This window comes from Pteropus vampyrus, unplaced genomic scaffold (genome assembly GCF_000151845.1).
Source record: "Pteropus vampyrus isolate Shadow unplaced genomic scaffold, Pvam_2.0 Scaffold102, whole genome shotgun sequence".
NCBI lineage: Eukaryota > Metazoa > Chordata > Mammalia > Chiroptera > Pteropodidae > Pteropus > Pteropus vampyrus.
The window spans coordinates 2,097,667-2,111,793 of record NW_011888883.1 but is presented as its reverse complement, the minus strand read 5'-3'; the positions used below and the strand labels follow the sequence as shown (position 1 = coordinate 2,111,793).

General features: G+C 34.1%; 1 protein-coding gene across 4 annotated transcripts in view; it reads left to right on the top strand.

Moving 5' to 3' along the window:
• DOPEY1 (dopey family member 1) overlaps nt 1–14,127 on the top strand; it is an 84,686-nt gene that overhangs the window by 46,762 nt on the left and 23,797 nt on the right. For all 4 annotated transcript variants that reach the window (XM_011364892.2, XM_011364891.2, XM_011364890.2 and 1 more), the window contains 9 exons: nt 1,055–1,676; nt 2,284–2,558; nt 3,703–3,855; nt 5,464–5,564; nt 6,944–7,206; nt 8,899–10,882; nt 11,708–11,819; nt 11,926–12,108; nt 13,932–14,057. In XM_011364892.2, coding sequence (XP_011363194.1) covers nt 1,055–1,676; nt 2,284–2,558; nt 3,703–3,855; nt 5,464–5,564; nt 6,944–7,206; nt 8,899–10,882; nt 11,708–11,819; nt 11,926–12,108; nt 13,932–14,057 — 3,819 coding nt within the window. The remainder of the gene's footprint in view (nt 1–1,054; nt 1,677–2,283; nt 2,559–3,702; nt 3,856–5,463; nt 5,565–6,943; nt 7,207–8,898; nt 10,883–11,707; nt 11,820–11,925; nt 12,109–13,931; nt 14,058–14,127) is intronic.

The window sequence follows — 14,127 nt, the reverse complement described above, 5'->3', positions numbered from 1 at the left end:
TTGCCAATCTAGTAAGTAGAGAGCCTTAGCTGACTTATGACCAGCACCCTTAACCACTATGCTGATGTGGATTTAGAAGAAGTGTGGAAGAGAGGTAGAGAAGGTACCAAGAATCACCTTTAGGTTTCTGTCTCCCTGGTTTGATGAATGGTGGTATGACTCACTGAAGCAAGGAACATTGGGTAAGGCTTAGCTTTGTGGCAGCAGATCGGTTAGTATATATCTTTAGTGATCTTATTCAAATTCAAATTATGCTCTGGCACAATCACCCAAGGAATTCATATGTATGATTTTTGTTTACATAAGCCAGAAAATGTTTGATGATTATACTTGTCCGATTATTATAGGGAGGGAACAGTTAATCTATTTCAGCTCTACTTCAGGAGTTGCTTTATTTTTTTGTTTATAGGTTGTTTCTTACCTTGTCCTAAAGATTATAAACTCTTCCTTTTATTCCTAGTACCTAATACAGTGTCTAGCACACAATGTGGGTTCAGCAACTTTGCTGAAAGATTGTAAGATTAATAGCAAACATTTAAATAATGCTTTACACATTTCAGGCAGAAATTTTACACTCATTTCCTGAACAGATGACCTATTAGAGTTTATTTCTAGTTTTCAAAATGTCATTTTTTTTTTAACTTTACATATTTCATTCCTTGTATTTAGACAAGGAAAATTGCAGTTTAGACATTAGGAAAATGTTTTCATAAAGTAGATTGAATAAATTATTAGTTGTTTGAAAGCAAAGATGTGGATCCTAGAAATCTGTACATATATTTTGCTCTCAAGAACCTAACTTTATACTATGCATGTAGTGGAAAATAATTACTTAATGAATGACTTTAATATATTCATTAGAACTATATCAGTATTTTCTATTCATTATTATAGATATATAAATCAATTGTAGAAACTCTTATAAGATTCAATTGAATATGTAGATTGCGAATAGTCTAAAATTGACTTCTCTCAAAACGTGGCCATTTGTAAATTTTAATTCCTAATATATACATTTAGCTACTCAGCCTTTTGTTCTTTTAATCTCAACCAGGTATCATCAGTTTCCTCTGAAAATCCTACTGAAGTTTTTGAAGATGGAGAAAATCCACCAAGTAGTCAATCGTCAGAGAGTGGATTCACCGAGTTTATACAGTATCAGGCAGACCGAACTGATGATATTGACAGAGAACTGAGTGAGGGGCAAGGAGCAGCTACCAACCCAATTGGTAGCACGTCTTCTGAGACAGAAACAGCCTCCACTGTGGGATCTGAAGAAACCATCATCCAGCCCCCTTCTATAGTCACTCAGGGGACAGCACCCCAAAGTGGGAAGACAGCCCAAAAGACGGCAATGCAGTGCTGCTTGGAGTACGTCCAGCAGTTTCTCACCAGACTTATCAACCTCTACATCATTGAGAGTAACTCTTTTTCTCAGGCTTTAGCTACAGAACATCATGGGGAGCTCAGCCTAGAGCAAGGACAGACTTCAAAATGGGACAGAGATTCACACGGAGATGTAAAAGAGAGAAACATAAGTAAACAAAAAACTTCAAAAGAATACCTTTCTGCCTTCCTTGCTGCCTGCCAGCTCTTCTTGGAGTGCTCAAGTTTCCCAGTTTACATTGCTGAGGGGAACCATACCTCAGAGCTCCATTCTGAAAAATCAGAGACCGGTAAGGTAGTTTCTGTTTGATTTATATTTGAATATTTTCTATAGTATGCTTTTTTTTAAGGAGCACTCATTAAAAGTGGGAATTTTTTTAGGCAGTTCATTTTAAAATTAATTTATAGATTTTTATTAATAGTGTCACTGTGTGGAGATTGATAATGTTGGAAATTTTGTGATTTTGATGCCTCAAAGTTTGCAAGTGAGTAGAAGCTAAGAAAATTAACTTGTTTCTCTGGAAAATATTGTAATATTTAGATCCACTGGGTTTCTTTATTATGACTAGTATCATGTGTTTGTTTAAGTTTTTATATATACCCACATAGTGTACTGAGTACTACATAATGTTTGATTAATATACTGTCTTTCAGAATAGGAAAATAGATTGTATAACTTGGCATAAGAAAAATACATATTAAAAAAATTTATGAAATTTTTGTTACTGCTTTATTTGCTTAAAGCTCCAGTCTAGGTAAGAAACCATGTGTTTATTATCAGATCAAGGCCTAAAAGTATTAAGTAGAGGTATTTTGTTTTTTTAAATTAACTTGGATAATAGGGTATGTGTGAGGCTTAGTGTGATGAACTCTGTTCGCTTCTGTCTTTTATTTCAGACTGGGAGCATGTACAGCCTCCACTGTGGCTCCAGACTCTGATGAATGCTTGTAGCCAAGCAAGTGATTTCAGTGTACAGAGTGTTGCTATTTCACTTGTCATGGACTTGGTGGGATTGACTCAGTCTGTGGCCATGGTCACTGGGGAAAACATCAACAGCGTGGAACCTGCACAGCCCTTAAGTCCAAACCAGGGAAGAGTAGCTGTGGTTATTAGACCTCCCCTCACTCCGGGCAATTTGAGGTACATAGCTGAGAAGACTGAATTTTTCAAGGTAAATTCTAAGAAATACATATATAATTAAGATGATACTTAACCTAGTTTAAGTAGCAAAGATGTTAAAGACGATAATCAGGCTTAATTGAACACCTTAATGACAATCTGTAGAGAAAAAGATACCACATTTGATTTGTACTGCTTTGTCTATCTTGTCCTCAATTTTGTGTAGAGAAAAAAGATATGGATGGAAGGGAGTATTAGGGTAAGGAGAAGACAAATATTAAGGCACTAGAGCCACAGAGGAAATAATTTCAGCTAAAAAAGAAAGGAAAGCTCACTTACATAATAAAACTTATTTCCAGATGAAGTGGTTGTGGCACTTTTGCTTTTTACAACTTCAGTACTCCAAAACTCACAGGAAAAATTTTTCTGACTGTATATTGTCTGATTATCATCTGTGATATATAACGGCATTTATAAAAAAAAGCACAGTCTTTGATTTCTATCAAAATAGTACAGATAATCTCTACTAGAAAGAACATCAAGTATATTTGGATTGTATTATATCTTAAGTAGGTAGATTTTTTTATACATAAAAAATAAAAAATTTTTAAATCTGATTTCAAGTCATTGTGCCCCTCCAGATAGTTCCTTCTGCTAGACTAGAGTTGATATGATGGTAAACTCTGAAGACCGTTGCATTTTTATTAATGCTGTCATAGGTCATTAAGTGCTATGTTAACACATGAAACTGAGATACATATGACCTATTTTATATGGCTTAAGTAGTTTGGATAGTTGAACTATGAATTATATTTCACTTTGCAATATGTAACTATAAATCTTAGTGTATTAAATGTGGGAATTATGTCCTCTTAAGAATAATATATTCTAGTTAATGACTTTACTAAATGTCATTAAAATAGTGAACTGGAGACTATTTTGGCCCTGCAGAAAGTGCTTACATGTCTGATGTCTAAAATTAATACTATTACAGGACTATCATAAAAGGTTCTAAGGGCCTAGATGACCAGAAGTGGGCTGATGGAAAGGTATACTTTTAAATCTCATTCCGGTGGCATGATGAGTATTAAAGACCTTCTAGCTGTGGCAGTCAGATTGTACCAAAAGGAAATGTTTGCTAATAAGTTTTTATTTATGGTTTTGTAACACTGTCACTTTTATATCTTTTTCTATAGCATGTAGCTTTAACATTGTGGGACCAGCTAGGAGATAGGACACCTCAGCACCACCAAAAGAGTGTGGAACTGTTTTATCAATTACATAACTTGGTTCCGTCTTCTAGCATCTGTGAGGATGTTATAAGTCAGCAGTTAACCCATAAAGATAAGGTAAATTCTGCTATTCTTATCCTGTGTCCATTCCCTACTCCTATTAAACCAAAATGCAAATTAAGGAAACTAGGAAAATTACCGCAGCTAGTATCTGAATAAGAGATATTAGCTTCATTCAGAGCGATCTTAATATCTTTAAAATAAATGTGTTCTGTTCTTTTCTGAGGAAAGTTCCTTACAAAGGCATCAGTAATATGAAAAATCAGGTAATCCAAAATCAAATACTGGGTTTATTTCTTGGTTCAGGACACCAGTTATGGGTAGTAATGTTTAAAGTTGCTGGTCCAAATTCTTAGGTCATTTAAAGAGGAATCAGTGGCCTCAGTTATGGAACTGAAGGATACATTAATATATGGGAAACGAAATAATATGTTATATTTATGAGCTATAGAATGCTAATATGTGAGATTATATTATTTTCATTATATTAAATATACAAAATAAGGATTTTGTATTTTAACGTATAGGAAGTGATACATAAATCAGTTAGAGTAAAGGTGTCTGAGCTACAGGTGAGCCTGAGAAGAAGTGGATTGCCCTAATTAAAAAAAAAAAAAAAAAACTTCACACAGGTGAGTTTGAATGGATCATATTCAAAAAGGCTTTGTGTTCAATAAATGAAACATTTGGCAAGGTGGTGAAGTGGGAAACGAGGGAGTAAATGAGAAGAATTAAAAGTTTATTCCCAGGAAAATGTTAAAATTCTATTCCAGCTTCAACACATTCTTTCAAAACTGTTTAGAAATAAAATTTTAAATAAAGTTCTTATATTTTAATTTAACAATTTTTATTAAATTAAGTATAAATTTAGGACAAATTATATACCTGTTTTCTTGTGTAACATTTCACTTGTAAAGAAACACTAAATTCTTAATAAAGATACTCACCATCCATGAAAAAAGTTAAAATACCTGTTATTGCTTACTTTTATTTTTACATGTTTGTATTAGTTGATATACAAACACAGCATTTATTAAGCCCACGGAAAAAGCAAGCACTTCTCTGACCTGTCACAAGCAATTTAGACAGTTGCAACCCCTGATTTGGGGTAGCTTTTACTTGAAGGATACTACAAGTGCTAGAGAAAGACTATAAACATTTTTATAATATCACAATTTCTACTTGGTTTATTATAAACCAGCTTTGTAAGTGATGATAAGTTCATTTGGGATTAATATATAATTTCTGGGAGCAAAATAAATTATATAGTACAATAAAATCAACTTTGACTACCAAGTATTTGTATTAAAATGTGGGGATAAGTGCTTCCTATACTCAACATATGATCATAATGACATGCACATTATTAGCTCATCACCTATTATTATACAGTATAATCTAGTAAACTGATTACCTAGTCTAAACAAAATAATAATTATTTATGAGGCAGTGTGAGATGATGATTCTTTAGGTTTAATGTTTCGTATATATTATTTTCTAGGTTTCTACTTCCAAAAAAAAAAAAATTAAGTTTATTGCAGTGTGTATTGGTGTACCGGAAACATTGAATGTAATAGTCTCTATGAAATAGTTACTTTGATTTTGCTAAAATCACTTAATATCTTCAAAGGACAAAATAATTTAATCTCCCATATTCCTCCTCAGAAAATAAGGATGGAAGCACATGCAAAGTTTGCAGTTCTTTGGCATCTAACAAGGGACCTCCATATAAATAAGTCTTCATCTTTTGCACGTTCTTTTGACAGGTTGGTTATTTTTTATATTCAGATTTTACAGTCAGATACCTTAATGTCTCTTTTCTTGAATCTTTTGATTAGTTTGGCAGGTGTAGGCAATAGCAATTTATAGATTTTATAAATGGAACTTATAAATTGTTAAAAACCTAAGCTATGTTAAAATGTATGGCATTTTTATTTAGGCACCAGATTTTATTTATCTGCCAGATTTTCCCTTTTCCTTTTCTAGATTTGTAGAACCCAGGACCCTTCCTTTCACTGGACAGTTATCAAGTCCCTACAATGTGGCAGGTGCCATTCTAGGTGTCAGGGTTACAGGAATGAATACAGCCTCTTGAATCTATTCACATTCAGTGAAATTGCATATAAACAGTAGACTGTATAAGTGTTTCTCTAGCAATTGTTGTCAATCTTCTGCCTGAACTGGACTTAGTAAAATCTAAAGCTAAAATACTGACAAATGTCTTCCAAGGATTCAGAGAGCCTGTAGCTGTCTGAGAGTGATTTTGCTATTTGTCTAGGCTACTTTGATGACTTGTCTGAGATTTACATTAACTTCTAAGGAGTTCCACTTATAGATAAATTCATACATTGGCATAAGATAGCAGCCTCAATCAGCAGGTTTTATAGAGATGGCCCGCAAATCTAATTGTGCTTAAAGCTCAGCTTAGGATCAGATGTGTGCTCTACTGGTTATTTCAGCTGGTGATCTTTAAGCAGCTTCACCATCTTGAAATAATCTGCTGTTGAACCCCTACAAGAATTAGGCCCTAGGCACTTTACAAATACCATCTTTAATTTGACAGCCACCTTTTCTCATTGTACAAGTGAGACAGTGAAGGCCCAGAGAAGTTAAGTGACTTGCCCAAGACTACACATGAGATAAAGTATATGGCCCAGATTTGAATCTTGGGTTTTCTGATTCCAAACCACACTTTCATACCTTTCACAGAAAGTCTTTCCTTGAATTAAGCACATAGTTTTGATTCATAAAGAGAATGGGAGCAGAGGAGCATGGACCAGTACAGAGATAGTATTGACTTACATTGCAGGGGCAGGGTTAGTATTTGGTGATAAGAACAGAGTATGTTGCTAAAACAAGACTAATTTTCTAAGTTTTTTTCTATTCTTTAGTATTTATCTTATAAGAATAATGTATGCTTGTGAAATTTCAAAAAACAGTACATACAAAAAGAGAAAAGATTGTTTTCTCCTTTCTTATTCTATCTCCTGAGACTGTAGGGATTATTAAAATGCTGTGGTCAAAAATTATCCTGAAGTATGATTAGTTTAAAATAGTTAATTCAAAATAAACACAATTTATGTCAATTTTAGAAAAATTACAGTGTTACAAGTAGGTGTTCTTTAATTATTTGTTTTTATTGTAGGTCACTGTTTATCATGCTGGATAGCCTTAACAGTCTCGATGGGTCTACCAGCTCTGTGGGACAAGCTTGGCTGAACCAAGTCCTACAAAGACATGATATCGCAAGAGTTTTGGAACCATTGCTATTGCTCCTGCTTCATCCAAAAACTCAGAGGGTTTCAGTGCAGCGTGTACAAGCAGAACGTTATTGGAATAAAGCTTCTTGTTATCCTGGAGAAGAGAGTGACAAGCAGCATTTCATGCAAAATTTTGCATGCAACAATGGTGAATATCACACGAAAGTAGAACAGCTTTATTTAGAATTAAGTTATTGAAATGAAGTGAGAGGTGAACAAAACAGTGATTGGCGAGATAATTGAATGTGAGGTTTTCTCCATGGACTTATTTTCTCCCTTTTGCATGCACTAGTAATGCTCATGTGAGCCATGTCAGAATGTGCTTCATCAATGACCATCTTAGAGGATTTGAATCTGTCTTATCAGCTAACTCTTTCAGGGGAGGAATCAGCACAACTCTGGGCAGAGACATTCTTTAATTTTGATCGAAATACCTTTAAGTTTTATTTAGCAATCTTGGTCTTGCAAGGCTCTATAGATAGTTCACTAGGAATTTATAGTAAGCTTATAATGCATATTTATATTTCATGAGTCATTTCCCTCATCTGTAAAATGGGAATAATAACCCACTTTTCAAGTCATGTTTGTGACGTGTTCAGTGAAGTGACTGGCATGTTATAAGTGTTTGATAAATGCTGTATTACTATGAAGTCTACACTTTACAAACTATCGAGTGATGCCCTCTATAATTCGGTGATAATGGCCCCTTATATTAGATTAATTTATTATACTTCAGGAACAAAAGTATCTCACATATCTCCTTTGTATCTCTTAACAAATAATCCTGTGAAGTCAGTAAAAAAAGGTAATTTTACCGAGCAGGGGTTTGATTTTTAGAAGGCTGTGCTTTCTCAAAGGTCCACAGCTGTTAAGTGATGCAAGCTGGAACTAAATCGTCACACTCCCACTTCATCTTTAGTGTGTTTCTACAGAGATTTGGTTTCTTTCTCTAGCTTCCTTTCTACCTGCTTCCCCTGAACTTTCTAAGAACATGCTCTACTCTGCTTATTGTCAGAACTTCTTTGTGTTATTTTACCTGCTGCAATTCCTGCCTATCTGCTGAATTCTCACCTCTCCTCTGAAATCATTCTCATACCTCATGATATCATGATACTTTCACTGAATTTGACAGCATTTAGTTAGTATCACTCATATGGAACTAAGGCTTTCACCCTTCCTAAAAGAATGCCATCAATGGAGTATGTCTCCCAAAAATATAGAAATTGATAAATGTATTTATGATCCCTTGCTAGTTTTAAACTCTTTAGAGGGAACAGTGATGTGCTTCCCTTCTTTCACTCTCATTGTCTGCTGGTTTAGGGCCTTACTCAGATAATTCTTAAATATTTGTTGCATTTTATTAAAATCAAGGAGGTAATGTACTTATACATTAACTATATACTAAACTATTTGAATTCTGAGAAACAGCATAAGTAAAAAGAAGTAGAGAGGAGGGGAAAAAACAAATTTTTAATTATTTGTTCCCCTTCCATAGGGAGGGAAAAAAACACAAATTTTGAACTGCAGTAAAAAGCATATCTTATTTGGGTATAAGGGCAAGTTTTTCTTTTTTTTTCTGCGTTAAGTGTGCTGTTCTGTTTAATTCAACTGAATAACAGGCCTGTTATTGAATCGTCTTTATTAAATAAACTTTAGTTAATAGTCATCTATATAATATTCTAAATTAAAAGTTTATATAGTAATAAAATATGATTTTAGTAGGTAAATGTAAGTTGGTTTTGAGACTAATGATTAAAAATCTTGAGTTCAGTCTACATTTCTATATTTTATTTAACATATTTTATATTTTTCCGTCTTTACTATTTTTTTCATATGCCAGTAAGCCAAGTACAACTTGTTGCATCTAAAGGAAATGGTGAAAAGCCACTTACCATGGACGAAATAGAGAACTTCAGTCTCACTGTTAATCCATTGAGTGACAGACTTTCCCTTCTAAGTACCAGCAGTGAGACAATTCCAATGGTTGTATCTGATTTTGATCTTCCAGACCAACAGATAGAAATACTTCAGAGTTCTGACTCTGGATGTTCACAGTCCTCTGCTGGGGACAACTTGAGTTACGAAGTTGATCCTGAAAATGTGAATATCCAAGAAGATTCTCAAATGCCAAATACAAGCTCCCCAGATGATGATGTTCAGCAGGTGGTGTTTGACCTGATATGTAAAGTCGTAAGTGGACTCGAAGCAGAATTGGCATCAGTTACATCTCAGTTAGAAATTGAAGCTCTGCACCCAAAGCACAGTGATATAGATCCAGGCGAGGAGGAGATTAAAGATCAGTCCACTCAGCAGAATCAGAGTACTTTGCTGAGCAATGAAAGTTCTCAGTTTCTGCCTGTGTCTGTAGAGGAAAGCCATGAGTGTGCGGCAAATGGAATCTCCAGAAATAGCTCCTCACCTTGTATTTCAGGAACCGCACAGACTCTTCATGATCCTTCTGTTGCTTCCACAGAAACCAAATCTAGACAGAGGAGTCACAGTAGTATTCAGTTCAGCTTCAAAGAAAAATTATCAGAAAAGATGTCAGAGAAAGAAACAATTGTTAAGGAGTCAGGTAAACAACCAGGAGCAAAACCTAAAGTAAAACTTGCCAGAAAAAAGGATGATGACAAGAAAAAGACTTCAAATGAAAAACTTAAACAAACCAATGTATTCTTTAGTGATGGTCTGGATTTAGAGAACTGGTATAGCTGTGGAGAGGGAGAAATTTCTGAAATTGAGAGTGACATGGGTTCTCCAGGATCACGGAAATCTCCCAATTTCAACATCCATCCTCTCTATCAACATGTGCTTCTGTATCTCCAGTTGTATGATTCGTCAAGAACTCTTTATGCTTTTTCTGCCATCAAAGCCATCTTGAAAACTAACCCTATTGCTTTTGTAAATGCCATTTCAACCACTAGTGTAAATAATGTGTATACCCCTCAGTTGTCTCTGCTTCAGAATCTCTTGGCCAGACATCGGATTTCTGTTATGGGCAAAGACTTCTATAGTCACATTCCAGTGGACTCAAATCATAACTTCCGGAGTTCTATGTACATAGAAATTCTTATTTCTCTCTGCTTATATTACATGCGTAGCCATTACCCAACTCATGTCAAGGTGACTGCACAAGATTTAATAGGCAATCGAAACATGCAGATGATGAGCATAGAAATTTTGACACTTCTCTTTAGCGAGCTAGCAAAAGTAATAGAAAGCTCAGCAAAGGGCTTCCCTAGTTTTATCTCTGATATGTTATCTAAGTGCAAAGTTCAGAAAGTAATTCTTCACTGTCTGCTGTCATCTATCTTTAGTGCACAGAAATGGCATAGTGAAAAAATGTCAGGTAAGAACATGTTTGCTGTTGAAGAAGGTTTCTCAGAGGACAGCCTTATCAACTTCTCAGAAGATGAATTTGACAGTGGCAGCACACTCCAGTCACAACTTCTTAAAGTTCTTCAGAGACTCATTGTTCTAGAACACCGAGTAATGACTATCCCTGAAGAGAATGAAACAGGTTTTGATTTTGTTGTATCTGATCTGGAGCACATCAGTCCCCATCAGCCCATGACTTCTCTTCAGTATTTGCATGCTCAGCCAATCACATGTCAAGGCATGTTCCTTTGTGCGGTGATACGGGCTTTACATCAACACTGTGCTTGTAAGATGCACCCACAATGGATTGGTTTAATCACATCTACTCTGCCTTACATGGGAAAAGTTCTACAGAGAGTGGTTGTTTCTGTGACACTACAACTTTGCAGAAATTTAGATAATCTAATTCAGCAGTATAAATATGAAACAGGATTATCCGATAGTAGGTAAGGACTAATTTTTAACTTTGTTATCATTTTAACTTTGTTATCATTGACTTTTTTCACATATAAGACTGCTTAGACATCCATAAAGTTAGTCACAATTTGAGTAAATAAATTAGTATTAGGTTACAAATAGGTTAGTTTCACAAAGAAGAAAATTCAGCTTGAGAAAGGGTAGCAATGAAAGAATCAAGATTGGAAAAAGGAAGGAATATTTAAACAGACCTTTTTTTCTCCTAAGAGCTGAAATTAATTATGTTCTTCTTGATTAAGCTGGCAAAAGTAATAGCTCAGCAGAGGGTTTCTCTAGTCTTATCCGATATATTATCTAAATACAAATTGATTTCACATTAAAATTAACTTAAAATTACAAATATTTTCCCATCTGATTTTATTTGTTTTGGAGGAGAATTTCATCCGTATTCCCAGGCCATGTTTAAAATTAATCCGTCAAGAATCATCCATGTGTTTACTAGACTAGTTCTGGTTTATTTCCTGAATTAACTACTACATGGAAAATATAAGAAAATTACCTATAACATTTAATATTGGTATACCTACACAGTTGCTAGAGATTTACTGGCTATAGTTGTTTATATAGAATTTTTTAGCCAAAAAGAATGTTAGTACATTTAATGTGACTCACTTATTTTATAGATTAGGATATAAAAGCCCCTAATTTATTCTTTTAGTCATTTACTTATGTAATATTTATTGAGCACTTACAGTGTATGTAGCATGTGCTGGACATTCACTATTGATAAGACATATAAAACATGAACTTTTCTTTCTCAGAACTTGTATTCAAATGAATGCATTTTATTTCAGGCCTTTGTGGATGGCATCAATTATTCCACCAGATATGATTCTTATGCTTTTAGAAGGGATCACAGCCATTATCCATTACTGTTTGTTGGATCCTACTACACAGTATCACCAAGTAAGACTGCACAAATATATGACTTTTTTTGAAAGACTCTGAGATTTAATGAGGCCCCATTTGTAAAGCTCAGTAAGTGATATTTTTTCCCCCCCAACTTTAATAGCTTTTGGTCAATGTAGACCAAAAACACTTGTTTGAAGCCCGCAGTGGAATCCTCTCAATCCTTCATATGATCATGTCCTCTGTGACACTGCTTTGGAGCATACTGCAGCAGGCTGATTCTTCAGAAAAGATGATTGTTGCTGCATCTGCATCTGTTACCACAATTAATCTTGGAGCCACAAAGGTTAGATAATTCATACTTCCTCCAGAGTTCAAGAGTCTATTCAAGCACTTTCCTGAAGATTTTGTGCAGAATTCGTGAATAATTTGAGTATTTATGGCACTCTAATAGATTGAGTAATTATCAAATAATTTCTAACTTTTATTGAGATGTGACATATCATAAAATTTACCTGTTTACAGTATATAGAATACAATGATGGTTTTAAGAACTTACAGAGTAGTGAAACTATCACAACAATTTAATTTTTGAACATGTCTTATTACCACTGCAAAGATTCCTCATATCCATTTGCAGTCACTCCTTGTTCCCATTCCTTATCCCACTCAACCATTAATCTGTTTTCTTTTCAGAGCCCTTCATATAAATGGAATCATACTTTATTTGGTTTTTTGTATCTAGCTTCTTTCATGTGACATAATGTCTTCGAGGTTTATTCATACACGTTGCAACTTTGTTCCTTTTTTTTTTTCTTTTTAGGACATTTTAAGTTGACATTTTATATGCAAACCCTCCTGGAAAACAATTTAGCAATATGTGCAAAGAGCTTTAAAAGTTTTATAGTTTTTGACCTAGTAATGATTTCTAAGGTAATCAAAATTATGCAAAGATATATTTATAAGATGTTTATTATAGCCTTATTTAATGGCAAAGAGAGATCCTAAACAATAAATAATGAAATGGTTAAATAAATTATCCTTTCAGTGCTACAGTATGTAGCCACTAAAATCATGAATTTGAAGAATTCTTAGTGGTTGAAAAAAACTTAAAAATTTAGTGAAACAGAGATGGTACATAATTGAACAAATATTATATTTCCAATTATATAAAATGAATTTCTCTGCAGAAAAAGGAATAAAAAAATTTCATGTGTTAATAGTGATCATCTCAATGTTGGGATTAATGATTATTTTTAAAAAAGTTTTTCTTCTCTATACCCAAATATTTTCCAAATTTTTTACTTTAGAAGAAAATCATATTAATGTTTAAAAGTGTGTTACGCTATGTCAGTTGTCAAATTGACGTCTCTTGACCTGACTTCCTAGATTTGTGAGTCATAGGAACACATCTGGAATTGGAGGAAGAGGAACAGTTATAACCATTAGAAAATTTTGTCTAAGTAATGATGCTTAGATTAAACTTTGCCCTTTTTTTTGTTCAATTTTACTTAAATGTAAAACCTCTCCTCTCGAGCCCTTTTGTAAAAATCTATATCGAATGTAATTAAATTTCATATACAGTTGATCCTTGAACAATGCAAGGGTTGGGGTGCTGACGCCCCGTGCAATTGAAAATCCATGTATAACTTTTGACTTCCCCAAAACTTAAGTTGTTTTTCAGTATCCATAGGGGATTAGTTCCAGGACCCCCCGTCAATATCAAAATCTGAGGATACCCTCAGATTCCCTGTGTTAAAATAGTATAGATCAATGCATGAGTCAGTCTCCACATCCGTAGGCTCCCAACCATAGGTGGAAAACTATACAGGTATTTATTGGAAAAAGTCTGCATATAAGTGGGCCCTTGCAGTTCAAACCCTCATTGTTCAAGGGTCAACTATATTGTATTTTTCTATTATCACACTGATTAGACTCTTGCATTGGCTGATTGGTTACTGTCATTTCATAGGCTTTTTTTTTTTTTTTTTGGAATGCTAATGACCATGGTTGCATCTCTTAACATGATTAAAGTTTACTGTTATTTAGGTAGTAAAGCATATAAGTACTATATATTATTTCAAGAAAAACTAAAAAACTAAAAATTAAAACTATAGTTTAATTATTAATGCTTTTTAATTCACTTGTCATTTGTATAAATTGTTTTAGAACTTGAGACAGCAGATCCTTGAATTACTAGGCCCCATTTCAATGAATCATGGTGTTCATTTTATGGCTGCCATTGCATTTGTATGGAATGAAAGAAAACAGAACAAAACCAGCAACAGGACCAAGGTATGTATTTAACCATTTGGTACTTTTTTGTTTTTTCATTTGGTAAGTATTTGGTGAGTTTTAATCCTCA